Source organism: Calliphora vicina, chromosome 3 (assembly GCF_958450345.1).
Source record: "Calliphora vicina chromosome 3, idCalVici1.1, whole genome shotgun sequence".
NCBI lineage: Eukaryota > Metazoa > Arthropoda > Insecta > Diptera > Calliphoridae > Calliphora > Calliphora vicina.
This window is the reverse complement of record NC_088782.1, coordinates 31,446,506-31,471,046: the sequence shown is the minus strand read 5'-3', so window position 1 is coordinate 31,471,046 and position 24,541 is coordinate 31,446,506. Positions and strand designations below refer to the sequence as shown.

The 24,541-nt window shown below is 30.1% G+C and overlaps 2 protein-coding genes across 2 annotated transcripts in view; one reads left to right on the top strand and one right to left on the bottom strand.

Annotated features, from left to right (window-relative positions):
* The window catches only part of RhoGEF64C (Rho guanine nucleotide exchange factor at 64C), a 159,015-nt gene that overhangs the window by 75,838 nt on the left and 58,636 nt on the right, over positions 1-24,541 (top strand). The gene's annotated exons all lie outside the window — the stretch shown is intronic.
* Positions 570-6,948, bottom strand: LOC135955374 (uncharacterized). Its single transcript, XM_065505726.1, has 2 exons — positions 6,816-6,948; positions 570-748 (listed from the first exon to the last, which is right to left on the bottom strand). The coding sequence occupies exons 1-2, from the start codon at positions 6,946-6,948 to the stop codon at positions 570-572; spliced, it is 312 nt and encodes a 103-aa protein (XP_065361798.1).

The following is a 24,541-nucleotide window of genomic DNA, read 5'->3' as shown; positions in this document are numbered from 1 at the left end:
AAAAACGTTTGACAAAATGATGGCAAATGTGCTTTTTCGAACGCTAAACTTTAGTTATGCTGCGGCTATGCACTGTTACTTCAATTGCGAATGCACCCATACGCACAGATTTCTCAAGGTTACTTAAATATTATATAAAGTTTATATTATAAACCATTCGAAAGGCCTCAGTTTTTGTATTATAAGTACAAAAAGGTACGAACCAGAAAAATACATATTTTTGAAGATTTTTCATTCTGAATAAGCAACACAAGAAGTAGTTTTACAAATAAAACTTTGAGTAAATTTAATAAAAATTAAGATATTTTTTATATTTTTAAAACTTTATTTTTCAGAAATTTTTTGTATAACATTTTTTTCTAGTTCCTAGTGTTTTTACAATATTTTTTCCAAGTATGTAATAGCTCTTTAATTTCCCTAATTTTATAGAATCCATAAAATAAGATTCGGCTTTATGTTTCATCTTTTTTCAGATGAAATAGTTCTATATTCAGCAAGATTCCTCAAGTACTTTGCCATAGTCTAGCTTGATGGCTCCATGTTGTCATAATTTCCCATTGTGTAGTTTTTCACAAATCCGTGGCTGGTGCTTCTTCATTTGGATCAGCTTCTTCATTTTTCTGGTCCTTCTTCTTCTTCTTAGATTTTTTGTTATTCTTGATTTTATTTTCCAATTTCTTTTTGAATACCAGTTGTCTATTGATGGCACGTAAATCCTCCATTGAACAATTCTTCAAATTACGCACTCCTTCGGTTATTAATTTATCGGTGAGCGAAATTTTTGTTTGTTTCATGTGTCCCTTACGGCGTTTAGAGCGAGCCAATTCTTCACGGTAGAGCAATACAGTATAGGTTACAGAGTTTAAATCCATTTTAATATTTTTAAATCTTTAGAATATTTTGTGGAAGTGTTCTTTAGTTGGAATCACTAATAAGAATGATGTTGCAATCAGAAGTTTCTAGAATTTATATACATTTTGAGCAATACTTTTGATACCTGCTAATAAGATATATTTTTGGTGGGGTCAGGTAGAATGTGTCCCTTTTGTGTGCTAAAGGGTTAGTCATAAAAGTTTATTCTTAATCTGTTTGCTTACATTTTCAACGAAGAGTTTAGTTAAAACACGTGTGCATTTTAGTTAAGAATATGTCATGTTCAAACATGTTTAAATACAATTTAATATTTAAAATGTGAAATGCTTAATAAGAGGATCCTTTAAGCTACCTTTTACACTATTTAAGATATCAGGTGAGTTGAATGTTGAACAAATATTATAAATTCATATGAGTCTTTAAAAACTATATAATTTATCGAATACCCTGTTACTATCTGGAAAAGAGATATCCTGCCGAAATAAGTTTCTTTTGAATAAAAGTTCTCTAAACAGAAGGATCAGAACGCCAGTCTTCCTTGTTTATATTAGTAATTTTAAATAAACAAATCAAATACCATTATAAATAGCGGTAGATTGCCTACTTTAATGAAACACTTCACGCTCAACGGAAATTAATTTTAAAGTTAATTTATATTCAACGCTATTGAATATAAAGGAGAAATATAAAATAGGAACTGTAAACATAAAACAGTACCTCAGACCGATGGAAATATCGTTAAAATCATCAAATGCAATCAAATCTGCCAGGCAAATAAAACCGAATTTAATTTAGAAGTTAACGATATGATAGTGTAGATGCGACTTCTACATGCTAATTTGGAAGTGCGATGTTCAAGGAAAAAATACTTACAAAATTACATAGTGGTACTTGTTTGGAGTTCACTAGAAGTTCTGGCTGTAGACAATATATTCGACGTCCGCCGTCTTCTGCTTTCCAAAGATAGTTAAAATATTAAAAACTTTAGTGGTACTGCTACTATCTTGTGTTTTATAACCCCGATTAACTAAACGCTTCTTTTATAATTTTAGCAAAGAGATTACCAATGACCTTTTATGACCTCAAAAGGGTTGGTAATACAATGTTATTAAAGGCACCAAAAGGGAACCATTATACCTGACCCAAACAATTTGTTTCAACAGGTAGCCGAAACAAATGTATATAAACTCTAGAAACTTCTGATTGCAACATCATTCTCATTAGAGATTCCAACTAAAGAACACTTCCACAAAATATTCTAAAGACTTAAAAATATTAAAATGGATCTAAACTCAGTTACCTATACTGTATTGCTCTACCGTGAAGAATTGGCTCGCTCTAAACGCCGTAAGGGACACATGAAACAAACAAAAATTTCGCTCACCGATAAATTAATAACCGAAGGAGTGCGTAATTTGAAGAATTGTTCAATGGAGGATTTACGTGCCATCAATAGACAACTGGTATTCAAAAAGAAATTGGAAAATAAAATCAAGAATAACAAAAAATCTAAGAAGAAGAAGGACAAGAAAAATGAAGAAGCTGATCCAAATGAAGAAGCACCAGCCACGGATTTGTGAAAAATTATACAATGGGAAATTATGATAACATGGAGCCATCAAGCTAGACTATGGCAAAGTACTTGAGGAATCTTGCTGAATATAGAACTATTTCATCTGAAAAAAGATGAAACATAAAGCTGACTATTATCCGAATCTTATTTTATGGATTGTATAAAATTAGGGAAATTAAAGAGCTAGGAAAAACTAGAAAAAATTTTTTACAAAAAATTTCTGAAAAATAAAGTTTAAAAAATATAAAAAAATATCTTAATTTTTATTAAATATCATCAATTTTGTGTTGCATATCCAGAATGAAAAATCTTCAAAGATATGTTCTTTTAATAGGTTTTGTGATATATTGTTCTGCCATTTAAATGCAGAACTAATAATAGTATTGGTTCCGCTGAATTTTATTGTTTTTACAATATATTGTCAGTAATATATTTTGTTACCAGGACTGATTATACAGTGATACATAAAATATTGAAGTAGAAATAGATGGGAAGTGATACTATTTTCCTGGTTCATACCTTTTTGCACTTATAAAATATAAACCGATTTTAAGTTCCTCAGCGTATTTATAAATAAGAAACTGAGGCCTTGCGAATGGTTTATATGATATTTAGGTAACCTTGAGAAATCTGAGTATATGGCTCAGTAACAGTGCATCACTGCAACATAACTAAAGATTAGCGTTCGAAAAAGCCCATTTACCATTATTTCTTTACGTCAAACGTCATTTAATAAATATTGATAGCAGTGATGCAAATTTATGAAACAAACGCATCACTTAGTTTACTGTTGCAAAATTTTGCATCAGTGATGCAAAAATTTACTGCATTTGTATATATATGCAAATACATGTTTTTTCGCGAACGTCCAAATACAATGTAGACTAATTATCTATCCGAATCGCACATTTTACTGTAAAATGGCATCGATATGGCATTGATGTAGTTCTATCGACACCGAAAAACTGGCATTATGTTATTCATTTCTCTATCAGCAATTGAAAATTATCATTTCAAAACATTTAGCTTCAATCAAATATCAACAATTCATTAAATGTATCGAAAACACATATTATAATTAATATATCCATCCTTTTCTCAAAAGAACAATTATAATTATTTCCCTGGTACAGGTAATTTGAAGAGTCCTAACTGCTAGGAACACTATTGTGTTTTTTTGAACATTGCGCGATCTATAGTTAATTATTTTATGTTTCTGCACAAAAATATAAGTGCATAATTTTAAATTTTTAGGTCATATTTTGATTTTCTTTGAAGCACATTTTAGGCGCATATTTTCCAATAATAAATGCATGATAATCCGCTCCCTAGTTATCACTCAAAGTTAAAATTTGTAGTTAAAATATTTTAATTTGTAAGGCCTTTGTTTTGTATGTCAATTCTATATTGTAAAAAATGTTTGGGAAATTCATCAGTACTCACTTTTTTGATCTCAGGTATAGAAGTTTCATTAGATGGAAAACCACATAACTTTTATATAAATTACTGAAAAATATAAAGACGCCTTAAAGAAATGTTCATCTTAGTCACTTCGAAGAAAATATACAAAAATTATTCAAAATTCAGACTATTGCACTATAGGAAATTTTCCCCATTTTTTGGCCATAATTAATTACAGTAACGGCTGGACCGATTTAAATAATTTGTTTGGATTCGAATTTTTGAAGACTCTTAAAAGGGAGGGAGGGACTATTAAAACTTTTCCATACACTGAAAAAAAATTTCAAAGATAAAAATAAAATTAACTAAAAATGTCTTCCAAACTGTGTTTACCGGGTTGTATGTTCCTGGATCCAGTCCATACCTGTAACTCTTAGGGATTTGCCTAAACTCTTTTCTTCTATTTTGTTTTTTGAGTGTAAACTAACTTTTGATAATAAAACAAACTTAGTTATGTTTAAAATTTTAATTTATTCATCAATTTGAATTCTAAATTATCAACCATATTTAAAAAACAAGGGTTCAAAAGAACGCTCGATTCTATTTCTTCATCTTCACTTTCCGATTGCTATTCATCTGTTTGGTAATTTTCTAAAGAAATTGGATAAGATTTCAGCATATTGATTACTTAATCCGTATGTTCAGAGAAATACTGGAAATGAAAGGATCAGATGTATCCACTGCTCTATTAAAAACGTCGGTCAAATTATTCACACGGCTGCTTTTTCGTGCATGCAACATCTATCAGATTTATATATTTTATGATGCGATTCAGCGGCGTCTTCACCGAAGCATCCAACGGGAAACACAGTTGATTCAATAATTTGCCTTGAATGCTCAAAACATTCGTGACTGCTCCTCTAAACATTGATTTAGATTTTCTGAACAATCACTTTCATCAATATGTGACCAGAAATACGCATATATAGCGGCTCTTTTTTCATTTTCACCATATTTCTCATGCCATACATTAAATAAATAATTTGAAAAAGTATGCAAATATATGCAGCTGAAATATGAAAAATTCTGTAGGTAATTGACTGTCCTAAAGAACTGTTATAACTAACATCTGCTAACATTTTTTGTAAGTCCAAATAAAATTCAGTTTCATAATTTTATTATTTCATCGTAAGGTCACTTTAATTTTTCCAATTTAATCGGTCTAATAGCCGAGTTCACAAAGATTTCTCTATATATTAATAAAGTACTCACTTTCAACATTATTTTCCATTTTTTAATTTTTAAAAACTCTATATATTTATTATGAATACTTTTATTAGAAATTGTATCAAAATTTGCTGCACCCAATCGTTATATGAAAACTTATTTAGAAATCGAACATAAAACAACTGATAAAGTGACAAATAATCAACTCTTTTGCAAAATTTAAAAATATATGTTTACTTTGTTATATTTTTATTTATATTAAGGCATAAAAAATTTATTTTTCTAAAATTTAAATTTTACATTTTGGCCAAGAAATGGGGAAAATTTCCTATAGTATATTGGGAGAATCCATATTGAAACGGACAGAAAACTGCTATTTTCGGATTTCTCATCTTCGATTTTAATGAAATTTATCACACATATTTCGGTTGCAACGTGTTCCTCAAATCAATGACTTTTTCATCAGAAACCATTTCCATTTCCATATCGAGATTTTAAAATTGCCTAAAATTATATACACATAATTGCCCATAACTTTGAAATAATATCAAAGATCTCGGTGTTAAAATTTAAAAAGGAATATTGTATAAGGATACCTAAACTCTATACTATATTCGTGCAAAAAAATTTCGATGGAGACTCGATTCGTTCAGGAGTTATAAAGAAAAATGTTATTAAAAGTACGTTTTTTCATATAAATTCATATAAAAATTTAAGCAAATAGATTTATATAGTAAAACAAAGGTGCTTAAATTTGTTTATGAATTTATATGAAAAAACCTACTTTTAATAACGTTTTTCTTTATAACTCCTGAACTACTCGAGTCTCCATCGAACATTTTTTGCTCGAATATAGTGGAGAATAAAGAAAATTGTACTACAAATTTTAAACCAAAATTATTGGCTCAAAAATATAATACAAAACAACCAAATTTCTTTCATATTTATTATAGAATCATCTTCTCCAAGTGAAATGTTTCTTTATTTTTTTTTATTTACTTCAGTCATATTGTATTCAAGTATTTACATATGAACTTTTTTATCATGCACCCCTTATTTATTTTAGAACAAAAGTTTTCAAAAATATTTCTGGGATATTAGAGATATAAGTGAATAAATAAACTTTCAAACTGTTTATGTTTTAGGTTCAATTTTACGTAAGTTATTTAATTTTTTTATTAATTAATTTATTTATTTAATAGGAGCATTTAACATAAGTTTTACTTATTTCTATTAAAAAATTCTCACAATCTTTTTTGTTATTTTTTAAAAAAATTTTTAAAACTTCTTTATTAAACTTTTATATTTCAAATATTTTTTTATTTAAACGTTTATTAATTGTGTTTCTTATTTACATTCGTTGTGTGGAGAATAAATACATCTCATGATTTTCCAAGATATTTGTAGCTCATTGCGAAGAATTTTATAGCGATCCTATTGACTGGTACATTCTGCAGTATTTTTGAAAATACTTTCTCCGCTGAAATTGTACCATAATCATTTGCCAGCTTTTTGTCCAATTTCCAAATTATACGATTAATGAATCCTAGTACTCACTTCCATAAATGTTATCTTTTTCACAGATCCGTTGAAGGTAATTTACTGGGATTAACATTTTTCATGCCCAGCTTCTCCAATTGCTTGCTGCGTCGCATTTCCGATTTCAAATGCTTTTTGAATACAATTTCACTGTTGATGGCATGCAAATCTTCGATTGAGCATTTTTCCAAATTACGCAAACCTTTCGAAATCAATTTATCGGTAAGAGAAATTTTGCTACGACTCAAACGTACGAAAAGGTTTTGAGAGCGGCGTAATTCTTGACGGTAAAGGAACAAGGTATAGCTGACATTGATTTTTGATGAGGAATCCATTTTTAGTGGTATTTTATTTAAAGTATGATTAATTAATAAATGTTTGATGTTGTCGTTTGTTTATCTCAATAGAGAATGTTGCTTAAGTACTCAAAAACGGTAGTTTAAATATCAGTTACTTGTTCATAGATTTGGGATGCAACAGGTAGTCAGACATTTTTTAATTTGTTTGTGAAAACTATTCATTCTCAGACCTGTTATATTTAAAAGTAAACCTTTAGTGGGCTTTAAAATGTTTTGTTTTTAATCCACTTTTTTATTAATATTATTTTTAATCCTTTAGTTTAACTAATATTGAGTTTTAAAATTAGTCCAGGCTGCTTGTGCGCATTTAATGAAGGGTTTTTCCAGATTTGAGAACGTTTGTTGCAATCTTGCGCAAACATTTGTGCACAAGGAAGAATCCGTGCACAATCCGTTTTTTAAGTGAAGGTTAGCAAAAAAAAAGCATTAACTTGACCTACTTAACATAAGAACATGTCTTAGCTTGTGCCATGAGTTGAGAAATATTATACAATGTGTACAAATATTGAGGACTATAATAACAAATATTGATTTTAAGCTGCTAAAACATCTGCTCGAAGATATTGAATGATTTACATGTTTTATTATTAAGGCAGCTGTAATCAAATTTTTACAATGAAATGTGTTTCAGAGAGTTTTATGTTGAACTTGTTTTGTTTGGCACAACAAACATTTTTCTGCCTGTGTTTTAAAATTGTAGAAATCTAAAAGTTTTATTTAAACACAATTTAAGAACACGTTCAATACCAAAATCTAAATCCAATTTTAGCATGTTTTCCAGTAGTAATAAAACTTTAATATGTAATTAAATTTTTGAAATTTCCATAAACATAGAAACTATTGATTAAACAAATTTCCCTTTCACTTTTAATAATGTATGGCAGCTGCTTGCCTGTTTCATTAAATTCACATTGAAAGCAACTAGAATCTCTAAATCAACATTAAACTGTTAAATACAAATGAGAAGAATGAGAAAAAAACAAATTACATCCTACAATGTAAAATCTACAATAGCAAAAAAGTCCAACTTAAATGCAACTTAAAAAGTAATTCAGTTCAACTATCTAGCAGACTGGCCGCCCGTACGTCCGTCTGTCCAAGCATCTATCTATTTGAATGTCAGTCCATCCATCCATCCATCTACAATCTATCGTACAGAGAATAGTTAAAAGTTTTTTTTATTTTTTTGAAAATATGTTTTCTGATTGTTTACTTTATTTTTTCCTCAATATGATGAGGATGATGAAAGTTTATGCTTCGTTAAATTTTTGGTCCAATACGAAAATCAAGATGTACATAGTTTTTTTTTCTGAATCTACTACTATCTGCCATCATCATGATTGGATTGCAATACATTTCATTACTACTGATACTTCTACCGCCACCACACTACTCACTCTATTTTTCAATTCTTTTTTTTTATTTTTTTTCTTGCCATAAAAATTAAAGACTTATAGTTTTTGCTCGTTCGTCTCATAAATTTGCATAAATATAAAATGAAATGCAATCTAAAAATTTTCATTATCGAAAATATTATCAAGAGTAAAGATTGCTTAGTACATACTATCGTACAAAATTTCAGTTTTTACTATATAAAAACAACAATAAGAATGTTAAAAAAAAAACATAAATCGATTGTCGAAAGTAGATATACAAAAAATAAGAAACAACAATAAAAAAAAAATAAAAATTTCATTCAAGCTGAAAGTGCTTGCATTTCATTCCTTCATTCATTCATCATTTTATCTGTGAATTGGTCAAATATTTATTTATAGTTTTTTCCTTTTTCCACAATTGATTTCGTAGAATAAAGTATAAAGTCAAAATAAGTTTTCGAAAATAAAATAAAACAAAAATGCCAAAAACAAAATTGTTATGCAATTTTTTTGGTCGAACGTATTTGCAACTTTGTTGCATGCAGAAATGTCCATTAATTATGGCCTGGTTTTGTTAAGGAATCTAGGTTGTGGGTCTCTGTGCATATAAATATAAAATACTGACATTTACCCACCAAAAAAAAATGGAATACCATGCTTCTATTATAGCTACTCGCTCTAAAAGCTTACACATATATAGCAAAGAATTAATAAAGTGAGGTAGGCTTTTATGATTTTAATTTTGCAAGCAATAACTATAGCTTTTAAGAGGCTCATCTTGAACAAAATTTATATTTATATCAGTCCCTTTATTACCTTCATTGTATTTGGGTGTATGACTTAAAAATGCGTAATTTTTTTTTTAAATTTTTAGCTTTTATTTCGAAACATTTATACAATTTAATTTTGTTCAAAGTATTGGTCATGTTAGCTATGACCTCTGCCCCATCCAAAATATGGATTCCGAGCCAAAAGAACTGCTCATTTTTTGAGACCAAATCAAGCCAATATCGGATACTCTATTCCTAAGAGAAGCGTATCCCATAGAGAGCGTTCTGCATCGATCGAAGCAAATAGTATTCGCACGGGGAACGATTGGACTATAAGGTAACACTTCCCAACCACTTCATTCTAAATACTTTTTAACTGATATTGCATAATGTGGCCGATCGTTGTCATGATGGAATGTTACGGGCTCATGTCTGGCTGCATATTCTGGGAGTTTTTCGGCCAATACTTCAAAAAACACGCCATCTATGGTAAATCCCGCATTTTTAAGTCAGACACCCAATAATATAAAAAAATAGTGCTTTATTCGGCTATATTCTCGATATTGACGCATTATCGTTTCAAATGTCTATGGCGTTCTAAAGGGTTTCTCATTAAGCGCTTCCTATCTTTAAATTTAAATAAAACAAAGTGTGTATAAGATGTCGTCGACATTTTTTAGGCATATCGATGCCATTATTTATGGAATATAACATCGTGCAACTGTCCCCAGCGACTTCGCTGGGTGGCGCACATTCGAAATGTCCAATCCATTTCCATGACTCTGACGCATGAATCAGCCTGAATTTGACCAATGGCAGGGTTTATGTTGGCTTTGAGGTCCTTGGTGGTTTGTGGCTTGTTCGGATAGACCTGTAACTTAAGAAAACCTCAAAAGAAAAAGTCTAACGGGGTCATCTCCATGTGAGATAACCATGCCGTCAAAGTACTCGAGAAGAATATCCAATGTGGCATGAGCTGTGTCGCACAGAGTGTCGTGCTGTGGAAACCACATGTCATTGGAGCCCATATCATGCAATTCAGGCCTAAAGAACTCGACCTATAGCGCTCGCAGTTAACGGTGATGGCCTGGCCAACGTCGTTCTCAAAGAAATATGGACCGATATGGACTTCGGCATGGCTGGCTCTAAATCCACAACAAACAGTTACTTTTTCGGGATGCATTGGACGCTCTTGGATCGCATTTGGATTGGTATCGTCCCAAATTCGTAAATTTTGTTTGTTGACGAACCCATTCATCCAGAAATGGGCCTTACCATAAATTTTGATAAAACAATTTTATCATTTACACTCGTCGTTAAACGCTAGTCGTCCATGTTGATTTGGCCAAACAAACTGAATAACTGACATATTGTAGCTTCAACAATATGGCAGCTATCAACTGCCAAGTATGGAAGACCCTTGTTTAATGTCCATAATGACTACGTACATGACTTAGTAATCGGTTTATTAAAAAAATCGAAGTAGTCGTGATATTGTGCTTATAATTCAGTCATTCGTTGACCAATCTTAAATGACAACCGAACCATAAGCCGAATTACCGCACTCGTGATCGAATGAACTATCGTATCGAAAAATAATTTCGATATCGTAATTATAACAAAAAGTACTAAATTTCATGCTCGATATCGAATGCCGTAATATCAAATAAGAAAATTACTATCGATTTTACTCGATATCGAATGCGGTAATTCAGCCCAAATTACGGTTTTCGTGATCTATCGTATCGAAAAATGTTTCCGATATCGAAATTATAATAAAAAGTATCTTGCTCGTTATCGAATACTGTAATCTCGAATAAGAAAAATTCGATCAGTTTTACTCGATGTCGAATGCGGTAATTCGCCCCCAGGACTCAATCTGATATATTGATCAATCAAGTTTGTAAGTTATTTAAGTTACTTTGTCTATAAATATGCGGAACATACCGGGTCAAAGTCATCTACATGAATCTTTTAAAAAATTATATAAAATGAACTAAACTTTATTTTTTTGGATTAGATAAACCAAATATTTCCATTATTTATGGAACACGATTTCATTCATGTGACTGCCGCGAATGGCTTCGCTGCAGTTTACCCTGTCAGTCCTATTTTTCAAGTCTTTGTTGACGGTTTCTGGTTCTATCTCATGAAAGTATCGGGCGATATTAGCCTAATGAGGTGAATCGTTTCATGATTATTTAACAGCAAAATTGGACTAAGTAAAATTGTATACCCCAAAGTGGACTTAGCTCTTTTGCATACCATTGCACACAACGAAAAGGAACTTGTAATTTACACATTTACTCACGAAACTAAGGATATGTTTTAATTGAGTAAACTTTTTTGGCCCCCCAAAACTCTAAACATAAGTCACTGCCTTATTTTAATACATGATAAAATGTATTTAAATACAAATTTTATTTAATTTCCTAAATGTCAGTACACACTGTCCATAACCTTTCGCTTCAACACCCCCCCCTTTACAGTCTGTGTGTGTACATCTTTCACAGCAATCAGTCATCTCTCACCCAGGCGTTTTATTTTTATGCAATTTTATTTATTTATACAATATTCTATTATTATGTATTTATATTGTTTGTTTACCCTAATTTTTTGCTTCCTTTTTTTTGTAGCATATCTTCTTGATTTTGAAGAGAGTAGAGAAAATTGTTGTGTGTTAAATTTGTGAAAGTATTTAATTTGTAAAAATGTATTTAAAATGTACAATTTATAAAATGTACTTATACAAATAAACTGATATACATATGTATCTGCATTCCAACAATTATACAAGTACGTAAAAATGTCTTACATACATAGATACTTGTTGTAAAAAGTTGTATGGAATCATAGATACTACAAGTATCTATCTCTGACTGTGTTGTAGTTAAACTATTTTAGGAGTTTATTTTTTATTTTTCATCATTATTTTATTTTGTTCGTTTTCGTTTTCATCTTCTTCTACCATTTATACCCTTTTAAGTGTAAGTTTTCTTTTCACTCGTTAAACTGTTTATGGCAACTAGTGATTTTATTCAGTTTGTAAATAAGCATTTCTCCCAGTACCCCTTCTGTTACTTGCACTCCCTTTTTGTAGTCTTCATCGACAACAGTTTTTTTATTAGCCCCCTCTGTTACATATTTGTATATAGTTTTACCCTTTAGTTTTAATAGAGGCAGTGAAGCTCTTTTAGACAGTATTTATATAACTTAGACAATGAGTGGTCAGGATATATATCTGTGGAGTTTGGACAAAACACCTTAAGTCGAGATAAGAAAATATCTTAGTTTTTTTATAATAAAACTAACTTTTCAAAACGCTCCGTTTACACTAATCAGCTTCTTCTTACGAATATTAGTTTCTGAGATATCATAAAAAAAACAAATCGAATTATTTGGAGTTGTTGTTGATTTTTTTTGACAAAACAACATAATTCGCAAAAACTGTTGAATTTATCGATAATTATTTTATTACCTTTCTTTGTATAATTCTTTGAGACAAATAGTAAAGTTCTTCAAGGACAAATAATAAAATATTGATCGACAAATTCAACAGTTTTCGTGCTCTCCTGAAAAATTTGAAAATTCCACTTAAGTTGTTTTGTCAAAAGTTCACAGATATAAGTTTTTCATTCCATTTGTAATTTCTACATTTTTCATAAATTATATGTTCTGGATCGTTAGATACAGTGGAGTCCATATAGCCATGCCCATCTGCCTGTCTATTGAAATCAACTTTCGGAAGCTCCAAATAACTTACAAACATGATTGATACATGAATATTAGTGTGTCCCAAACAATTTTTGTTTTTTACTTTTATAGGTGCTCAAACATAATTTAAAAGATTAAAGGGTAAAGTATTTTTGAGATTTTTTTCAGATTTTTCGGAAGAGGTTTAGAGGTCGCTCAAGTCGCGTTTTTGACAAAAATCGAGTTTGTCGGCCTCTTTTTGAGTTTTCTTCATAACTTTGTCAAAACCCACGATTATCTTTACTTTTGAGGAAACATTTTAAAAGAAGAATGTCCAAACTTTATGTGCAAGTGTGCAAAAACTATTATTTTTTGCAATTAAGATGCCCTACATTCATAGCTGTAACTTGTGAATAAAATACAAAGCAGTTTGAAATATCAATTAATTCTTAATAATTTAAGGACAACAATTTTTGAATTAGCTTTTACCGTTCCTGAGTTATATAAAGAATACGAAAACTTTTATGTACAAAAAATAATTTTTATACCCTACACCACCATTAGCGTTAATTTCAAAAATTTGATTTGCGCGTATCATCATTTTCTGAAGGTTTTTGCGTAAATAAAAATAATGGCGTACTTCTTTTTGCAAAATTTTCACTCCTTGTGGTGGTTCAACCCACCTATAGCTGCGGATTTTGAGCACATTTTTCTGTAGAGCAAAAACGGTTGATATTGCAAATCTGATTTCACCAGTCGATTCTGCATCAAAAATTAATACAATTGATATTTTTTAATCCTTAAAAATAGTTCCAAAACGCCACAACAGGGGGCAAATCGCGTAAAAAAAATAAAAAAAAAATTTAGTTTTTTTAAACATGTACGATGAAAAGGCATTTTAAGCTTATCAAAACGGTACCAATATTTCCTTGTCTATGTTTGAGTCCCAACAAAAACAATTTTTTGGGACACACTAATGAATATATAGGGTATATTCCTGGTTCGATTGATATTTAAAATTGGGAAAATCGAAATACAATTGGCTGAGATATAAGCAATTTTTTTGACCTATTTTTGACCTATATACATATATCTTGATTTTTATGTCATGTACATAGACAATATGGATATCAAATGAAAGGTATTTCAAAGACCTTTTCAATGATGTGCATAAAGCCATATAAATAAATTCGTACCAAAAAATCATGTTCACCAAAAAAATTTTTAATCTAAAATTTTTTTAAATTTTTATTCAATAATTTCAAGTTACTAGACTAGCTCTAATTTACATATTTTTAGCTATATTACATTTAAGAGAACTTGCTAATACATATATAGTCAATATATTTCTCTATACATCCCATGTAATCTATCATAGAGCAAATTGTCACTTTACAGACTCCAAGTAATCAAGACTGTAGTCTATTTAAGATTTTTTTTAGTTTTATTTTAAGAAGTAGGTATTGCCACTAGCTATACCTTTGTACTCCATAGTTTTTTTAATCTATGCAATTGATGTTAAAATAAGGCAGGTTCGAGGACAGTCACCCGAACTGCTGGATAGTTGTTGCTGTTGTTGACGGTGCTATTTGAATTTGTTTATTCAATTCAAATTGCTTTTTATTCATCGGATGTATAATACATTCGTGTATATATGAAATTGTATCTGTGTTATTTACAGACATACAAAACAAGAAAAACTTTATGTTCATATATATTGGTTGTTGGTTAATTATTATTTCGTATAAAATAAAATGGGGATTTTATTACATGAAAATTACCACTTAATTTCCAAATTACTATTTTCTCTAATTTCTCACTAAATACTAAATTAGTAACATTTTCCACAAAATTCACGCACACACACCAACCAACCAAAAAAAAAAGAAATGAAATGTAATGAAATTAATGAGTTTCAAACCAATAAAATTTTAAACAAGGAAAATCTCTGTTTACTTATGTTTCACATAATTAAAAGGAATTTAAATGCAATTAATTTAAGAACATTTTTGGTTTTACAGCTAAATATGTTGTGTATTTAGAAAGTAGGTCTCTGTTTTTGGTTTATAAAAAAAAAAAAAATTGAATACAAGTCAGTTTTAATTTTTAATAAACCAAGTAATTAAGAACAATTATACGAATGAAGTACTTTCAGAGTTATTAACACCTTTAAGTGGAGTAATGCATATTAATCCAGTAGAGATATATGTATGTACTAATGAAGAGTTTTAGCACTTTCAAAAGCATGAAGTATTTTTAAACAGCTTTTGCACTTAAAGTAGGGATATGTATCTGTTAAGGGATTTATCAGGTGATGCAAGGTGAGTGTTATTTTTGACAGAATAAAAGACAGCACTTGAGAGAATCAAATTAATTTTTTGGTTACTCCTGATTCCGAAAAGCAATATTTTACATGATTGATACTCCTACACTTTTAAGAGAAAAAGAAATCATTTTTTGACCGAAAAAGTTTTATATGTAAAGAGCTGGAAAAAATTAAAAAATATTTATTTTTTTCCCTTGTGAAATCATCTCCAAACTTCTGAGAAGCTGCAATACCAGTTAACTTTGTCCTATTATTTTTCAGAAAGTGTTTCTACAACCTGTAGAACAATTCTGTAAAAATATTTCGGAGCACCCTAGTATAAGAATACGATCTGCTACCCTATGTTTTTAAAATGTCGATAAATTATATTCTGTTTCCCTGCAAATATATTAATGAATTCTTTATTAAATACTCCCACCCATATGCTGTACTTCTAACTCTCAATATAAAATTGATTTACAACTCGTGTGAAAAACAAAATTATCTATAATTTTCAAATTAATTTATATTATATCAACACAAAGAGAATCATGTTGTTTACCCCACACCACAGCAATACACAATGACTGACTGACGATCGTTACAATTACATTTCCTTGTAACAACTTTGCCATAAACATTTTTTTCGTAACCACAACGCACAGTATGATAAAACAACAGCATCAATTGCACTCAAAATATTTTATTTATGCTTCAATAATTTTCAACATTTTATACCCAATCCCAATGAATTGTATTCAAATTTACGAAAAAAACATAATTGAAATCCAAAAAATTCGCCAAAAAAAAAATAGATGTGCAAACATACCAATCAATAGCGTGGAGGAAGAGCAGAGAAGGCAATAACAAACAATCATCTTAAAGGAAACAATTTTCATGTAATTGAAAGTATCGTTTAAATAAACGTACAAAATAAAATACATTTGAACTCAATTCTCATCATTTCATTTAAAATGTACAAAAAAAAACAAACTGAACTGTTTGTACACAAACATTCGAAACGATACAAATGTGTAATTTAACTATAATATTTTACCGACAACATTCACAGCAGCAACATCAGCGTTAAGAGTGGTTTCGTACAGTGGGTATGATAAAAAATATAGAATAGCTATTACTTTTCTTGTAATACTGATTAACATACTTTAAATGAGTACTACATACCGTTCGCAATACTTAGAAGTTGTTTTGTAATAACTTGATTGTGATTTGATATAATTAAATATTACTTATTAGCATGAGTATGAAGATTCTTAATACACAGTATAGTGTCCGTAAATTGAATTTTAAAGGAAGCAATACCACTCAAATGATACCCGTATCGTATATTGAAAATCGAGATCTTAGTATTATTGAAAGTACTAAATTAGTTACAGCTTAAAAATCCATAACATGTTAAATGAAACTACATATTTTCTTAACCATTATGTTCGATTATGAAATTGCCATCGAACGGATTTCAAATATGTCTGAGTCAAAACATTGATTATCGAAATTTTTGATAATTTTGACATTTATTATCATATTCACTACTGATATCAATAACTTTGCTCCATTGCCTTTTTAAAACAACTTTAATGACAATAGAGTTCCAAAAAAGTACTCACTTTTCTAAACTGTAAACTAATTTTTTACTTGATCACAATTTTCGCCATATCATTTTATGATCACTAAAATCATTATGGTTATTATGGTTTGTAAAAAATAAATTTCGGGTTAAAAAATAGTTTTTCCGATTTTGACCCATTGTAGGTCCAACTTACTACAGTCGTTGCAAAGGTCTTTGAAATATCTATCATTAGACATCCATATTGTCTATATTAATGACTTAGTAATAAAGATATAGGTCAAAAATCGAGGATGTCCTGTTTTTTTCCTCATATCTCAGCCATTTGTGGACCGATTTTGCTGATTTTATATAGGAAACTTCTCGATGTCTGACAAAATTATTGAAGATTTGGATCCCGAAGATATCTGGGGTCTTCAGAAAATTGATTTCAACAGACAGACAGATGGACATGGCTTAATCGACTCCGCTATCTATAACTATCCAGAATATATATACTTATAGGGTCGGAAAATTATATTGTGGAAATTACAAACGGAATGACAAACTTATATATACTCTTCTCACGAAGGTGAAGGGTATAAAAATAATTTGTTGGACCAAGGATAAGTTTTGGCTGGAATAGTGTATATAAGTTTTTTATGACTCACTCTTTATTAGACACTTTAAAAACACACTGGTTGGTAATACGGTTGATATTAATTATAACAGCGCCTACGATACACTGACTCACTCACAACTTGCTGATACTATTTATATACACAGAGCCATCTTCTAGAAGCCTCATGCACCATTGCAGCTTGAAAGCAACTTAAGATAAAATAGATACTATAACTCAAATAATAGATTATAAACGATAAAAATAAGCAATATAAAATAAAAACAGGTAAGAGAGCTATTTTCGACTTGTTTTTTTAATTTTTTTTTTTAAATTTAAAATTTTTTTTTTAATATTTAGCGAAAAAAATTTTGGTAAAAAAAAAACTTTAAACATTTTTTTCCGATTTTGACCCATTGTATATCACATCTATATCTTAATTTTAGATATCCATATTGTCTATATTAATGACTTGGTAATCCAGATATAGGCAAAAATAGGTCAAAGAGGTTGCCCTTGTTCTTTCCTTATATCTCAGTTATTTGTGGACCGATTTTCTCGATTTTAAAGGGTTAACGTTTTCCGATTTTATTTTAAAAGTTCCAGCGTATATTTAGAATTATCTGGACTATAATATTCTGAATAAGTTTTGCTTAAAATGCATAAGAGTAAGGAAATAGAGCTCATTCGCCTAAAAATTGACGAATAATTGGTTTTTCTAGAAAATTTCAAAATTTAAATCGCAGGTACGGAAAAACTGTAAGAGATATTTTCATAATTTTTTCACATTTTTATTCCCTATTATATTCTTAATAAATTCCAATGAGATGATCAAAAAATTCTGAAATTTGTTTAACAAAATTATTAAAAATTTGAAAATGGAGTTTTGAAACTGCCGTTAAAAAAAATTTATTTTTTTGTTCATACCTAAGAATAGGTTAACTGTTCCTACGAAGACAAAAACTCATATACAAGTAAATATGGACATATTTTAAGTAAAAATGAGCTTTTATTTTAATATTTCTCAAAATATGTTAATTTTGTTCCTACATTTCTTGTTCTAGTGGCCTGAGACACGTTAATGGCCTGGCGAATTTTTAATAACTTTAACATTTTTTGACCAATTTCTGTTTTTTATGTCTCATTAGAACGACAATTACTTACACATTTCGATTCTTTTAAATTAAATTACAAAAGTAATTTTTTAATGGCAAAATTTTTACAAAAACTGAAATTAATGCATTTTTTTCACCTTGTAAATGCATCTCAAAACTTCAGAGGGCTGCGGCACGTCTTAACCCCAACCGATTTACCTAAAATTTTTTCAGGATGATTTTTTTTACTAATGTTCACCAAACTGGGGGGTGAGAATGGCCAAAATCCAACTTTCGTTTATTAAGGGCCACCCTAATATACATATGTCCTTCTCACGAAGGTGAAGGGTATAATAAATGAATCTGCAAAGTAAATTTTTTGTCGTTTTAGCGGGTTTTTTTATTTTTTGGAAAACATTTACTTGATTCACAATTTTCGTTGTAACTTTAAGACTAAAAGACACAAATTAATAGTACATATTTCGTGTTTAATACATTTCTATTTTGATATCATTTTATTTTTAATTTAACCCCACTGTGCAATGATATCCAATGTGTTTTACTTTTCTCGATTTTTTTTGTTCTACCAATTGATGATGGCAGTCAGAATCTGGCAAAGTTGCTCATTTGGTTGGTTGCTAGATTTTTTGTTGTTGTTGTAATTTTTATGTACCAATATCTGTGTACTCCTATTTGTATGTTTCTGTTTCTACCTCCAAAATATTTAATATATTTGTTGTTTCTGTTTTTTTTGTAACATTTTACCCCGAGATTTTGTATTTTCGATATGAATTTGAATTTGTTGTGAGTTGAGTTGAGTTGAGTTTTTTTCCGCCGGTTGTTTAACATTTACGTGTTCATTTGGTAATTTTGCAGTCGTGTGGAATAGTTAAATTATTTTAACACATCAATTTATAGACTACAACTGATACGGTCGTTGATTTTTTTGCTTATTTTTTTACTTCTTTCCACTTTGCAGCAATGCGTTGCGTTTTATATTAATATGTAGGTATGTACGAATATTTTTTCATAAATTTTTCTGCACTTTTCGCACACACAAAACAAAATTTAAACACACACTTTTTTAAATCAAATAGTTTGGGTGCGAAAAGTGATAAAGTCGTATTTTCTGATAGAGAAAAATGTTTGTATGTCTATCTGTCTATATGGATATGAAATATTTGCTTTTTTTACTCGTATTAATTTATTTACTTATCAAGTGTTTGGAAATGTACGATTTTAATGAAATTCACCATTTTTTTATCGTTTCAGGTAAATTTAATTAATTAAATCTGATGAAAATATATAACAGGTAATAAATGAAAATATATATTTAAATATTTAAGTAAATTTAAGAACAATATGAGAAATAATTTCAATGACTTTTAAGCAGATAAAAGAATTTTTATTAAATGGCAGCTCTTGTTTTATTTTCTATATTTATTCCTGGGTGATTTATTTAAAGGACAGACAGTTGAATGCTCTTAGATCTGCAAAAAGAACTAGTTTCTTTTCTTTTTTTATATTTAAGATATAAACTTGCAATGTAATCTCCAAAATAATAATAACTTAAGCCCATTGTACATTAAAAAAAAACTTCATATAATCCGCAAGTTTCTTACATCCTCCCAAATACTTAATTTCCTGCTATAAATAATACTGTCAATTGAAGTTTTATTGCAATTTTCATTTCATTTAGCCCCCTCTAATACAAACAAAAATCTTCATCAAAACTTTATTTCATATTTTAGCAATATTTTTCTATTTCATCCATCTACTTATACAATATTCTTCAATCAGCATCAGCATCACATATTCATTCAAGCATTCTTCAATTCAGCTAATACTAACACACAACTTTTTCCTCACTTTTCAATTATTTGAAATTTATTTTTTATTTTTAATTTCATCACGACACACTCAGTGCCACGAATACAAGTGCTATAATCACCTGGTTTTCTTTCTAGCATCATTTTCATTTTCCTTAATAAGTTTTCTTTTATCCAACTGTGACAAATGATGAAAAATTTCCCAACGACTTTTCAGAGTCGTTCGTTCTAACGTTTCTAACGAATTCTGGCGAAATTCGTGTTAAACCAATAAATCATTGAAATTCTTTAAATATCGAACGATATGTTTCGTTTCAACGCCAAGTTGCATGTTGCTAAAAGTTTAGAGTTTTTATGCAGCAACAACAGGAACAGCAAATAAAAACAAAATTCGTTGAGAGAAAAAAAAAAAGTTGACACATTGATGTGAATACTGTTGTGGCTGTTTGAATGTTGCAATGCAACCAAGTTACAATTTAACCACAGCAACTTTTTAAACACCTTGAGGAAATCTCTTGAAGTTTAAAGTTAAAATGAAAACTACAACAAAAAGTAGTTCATTCCAAAGCAAAAATAACTACAACAACAACAGCAACTAAAAGGGTACTTAATGAACAAAACCAACGACAACAACTTTATATTGTGGCACAGTGGAATTATCGGGTACAAGTTTGCTAATTTCTTCAAAACTTATACTATTGAATTATAAAGCGGATGAGGCAAAATTTCCCAACCACTTCATTATAAATACCTTTTAACAGGTATTGCAACAAGAGGCCGAGTGTTGTCATGAATATTACGGTTTCACGCCTGGCCGCATATTATGTTCGTTTTTCGGCCAATGTTCGCTTCAAACAAATCAGTTGCGTTCGGTACAGGTTCGTCTGATTTGCGTTATCGTAATGTATCAATTTTGCTAGCTTCAAACAAATCAGTTGCGTTCGGTAACAGCTTCGCGTTATCGTAATGTATCCAATGAATCGATGCAAAAATGGCTTTCTTTTATAGCGTTCCAGCTCAATTTCGGACATGCAAAACCGTCTTTCAAGGTATCTTCAATTCGTATGGTACCCAATTTCCCTGCTTTTGGATGAATGATTTTGTTTCTTGAGTAGCTCCCAATGATTTTGCAAGCTCTTGTTGAGTTCAACAACAATCCTCATGTATAATTCTTGGTCATCGCGATCTTTGTATTCAGTGTCAAAATCATGACTTCAGAACCTCGCACATATTTAGAAACCGATGGAACACATTCACCATAAACTTCGGTGAGCAATCGATGTGCTTTTTTCAAATTAAAGAAGTAAATCAAAACATATCGCATGACGCTATTTTGGCACAAAAATCGACATTTTCGAAGCAAAAAAACTATTAACTTGAAAATAAATTTATTCGAATATTCGACAATTACATACCAATTTTATTCATTCGAATAAAAATAATTTTTTTCACGATTATTCGAAAATCTGTTTGACAACTGACAGTTTGGGGCTAGTAAAAATGGAGTATTGCACTAGAGAACAATGAGTGTTTATTGCTCAACAATATTTCAAAAATAATGAAAGTTTAGCTGCCACAATTGCGGTTATTGAAGCAAAATCATCCCAAGCGATGAAACACATTTTCATCTTGATGCTTTTGTAAATCGTCAAATTTGCTGCATTTGAGATTCCAATAACCCACATGTGATTGTTGCAAAACAAATCCATCCACAACGTATAACTATTTGGTGAGGATTTTGGACTGGAGGCATCCTTGGGCCATGATTCTTCGAAAATTAGAGTGGTCAAGTAGATACTGTTAGTGGTGCTCGATATCACGACCGGATAATTAATATATTTCTGTCTAAATTGAATGATATTGATGTGGATGAAAATCGGGTTTAAATAATACGGTGCCACAAAAAAAAAGTAAAAAAAAATTTGGTTGAATAAAATATTTTTCATGAAAAAATATTTTGAAAAAAATGGTTTCAAATAAATTAATGGGAAAAAATGTTTGCTAAAAAAATTTTATTGTGAACAAAATCGTTTGCTTGAATTTTTTTTCTTTTTTGTGTTTTGTTCTATTGTCGTTCCAAATTTCTATGGCGTGATATACGTTGGAAAGGTCTTTGAAGTTCCTTTCATTTGATATCCACATTACCAATGGACATTATTGAGATAGTAGTTAAGAAATCGGGAAAATCGTGGTATTTCGTGCATATTTCAGCCACTTGTAGGCCGATTTTCCTGATTCTAAAAAGCAACCGAAGCAGGACTGTACCCAATATTTTGATGCATCAATCATATTTGTAAGTTATTTTGGGTTTTCAAAAAGTTGATTTCAACAGACAGACGGACATGGCTATATCAACTCCGTTATCTATAAAGATCCACAGCATATAATCTATACTTAAAATCTTCCGTAAATTTTGGTACACACGAAACTGCTTCTAGTCAGTTCAATAATCCTGGTCAGAACAGTTCATTTTCTAAAAATACTAAAATTTTGTAATAACAGAGTAACAATCATAGCCACTGTGAAACGTGCCAACACAAACAAACCTACAGACATCTAGTTAAAACTGAAACTATAAATTCGCTAAATAGTTTTGGAGAATAAACGAACTAGCGAACAAGCGAAATGAATGAATGAATAAAGGTTTAGTTACAACAAATAATCACCTGAACTTAAATAATGGGTCACGATGTTGAACAAAAATTAACTTTAGTTTGCGTACACGAACACAAAAAGCACAAACATCATCACGACGACCGACCCAAAGAATGTTGACAAATATGTATGTCTCTGTATTAGTAGAGGGAGACATAGTGAAGGAAATGCAATAAAAATGTTGAATTTCTTGACAAACAGGAAACGGAAATGCAAAAAGGTTACTAAAAGTGTTGCTTACTTACAATTCAACTGCATAGAGAAGGGATTTCAAAAGGGAAAAACTTTGTTAGTAAGTCAACAAAAACTCTCAAGCCATGAAATGGTAACAGATGACCGAAAGTGAAACAAAACACAAACAAATAGAAAAAAAAATAAACTTTGCCCAGACAAGAATCTTAAAATATAATTTCATCTAGAAAAGAAAAGTTGCCTTACGACAGATATTGTCATTTAACATGGAATATCAAGCACGAAACTGCAAACGCCAACCAACATCAAATTATTATGCTGATTAAAAACCACTCTTGTCGATAAAGAATGACAATAACTTTTTCTTTTCTTTGGCACAACTTTATTTTAAGGATAAAGTTATTAATATTATTCCAGAATATATTTTTGGATTATGCCATGAAAATTAGCCAAAAGATCGCGGATGGAAGAGAGTGTTTAAAAAAAAAACTAATTTAGTCATTTATTATTAAGGTTGAGCGTCATTGTGACTGAAGTTTGAAGTTCTGGTAAATGTTTTTAAGTAACTCACAGCATTTCATTCAATGCTTAAAAAATAATTGCAAAAGATAGCTTATAGATTTATACAAGTTCGATGGCAAAATAGTTTAATTAAAGTTTTAGTTATTAAAATATTAATATTATAAGATAATAAAGAAAGAAGTTTTTGAACGATTAAAAGAACTTATTTTAATTTTTAATTTGAAACATTTGTACAATATAAATTTAAGCAAAGTATCGACCATTGTTAGATATGACTTTTTCCCATATTTCTGCTCATCTTTTAAGGCCAAGAACGAATCAAGCCAATATCGGATGCTCTGTTCCAAAGTGAAGTGTATAGCGTTCTGTATCGGTCGAAACAAATAGTATTCGGACGGGGAAGGGCCGGGTGAGGCAAAACTTTCCAACCACTTCATTCTAAATAGTTTTTAACAGGTATTTCAACATGTGGCATAGCGTTGTCATGATGGAATATTAGGGTTTCATATCTGGCCGCATATTCTGGGCGTTTTTTGGAAAATGATTGCTTTTTTGAACAAATCATTTGAGTTCGGTACAGGTCCCTATGATATGGTCTGGCCAGATTTGAGTTGCTCATAACAGATAGGACACTTTTGCTCCCACCAAATACAGACCATTACCTTAGCGCCATGGATAGTTGGCTTTGGAGTCGATTCGGCTGGTTGGCCAAACTTCACATACGATCTCTTACGCTTCAGGTTATCGTAATGGATTAATTTTTCATCATAGCGTTCAAGACGCGTTTCGGACTTGCAAAATCGTCTTTCAAGGTTTTGTCGTTTTCAATTTGTTTGGTACCCAATTTCCCAGCTTTTGGATGAATCCTGCTACTCGTATATTTATTACTATTTTACTGAAAGTAAGAGGTCAAATAATTAACAATGTATCTCTATTATATAACAAAT

Bases quoted from the DNA above. Each gene is read 5' to 3' on its own strand.
- LOC135955374 (XM_065505726.1), bottom strand. From the start codon at position 6,948: ATGGATTCCTCATCAAAAATCAATGTCAGCTATACCTTGTTCCTTTAC. The intron at 749-6,815 runs GTTTGCGTAATT...TAATAACCGAAG, and splicing joins CGATAAATTGATTTCGAAAG to GAGTGCGTAATTTGAAGAAT.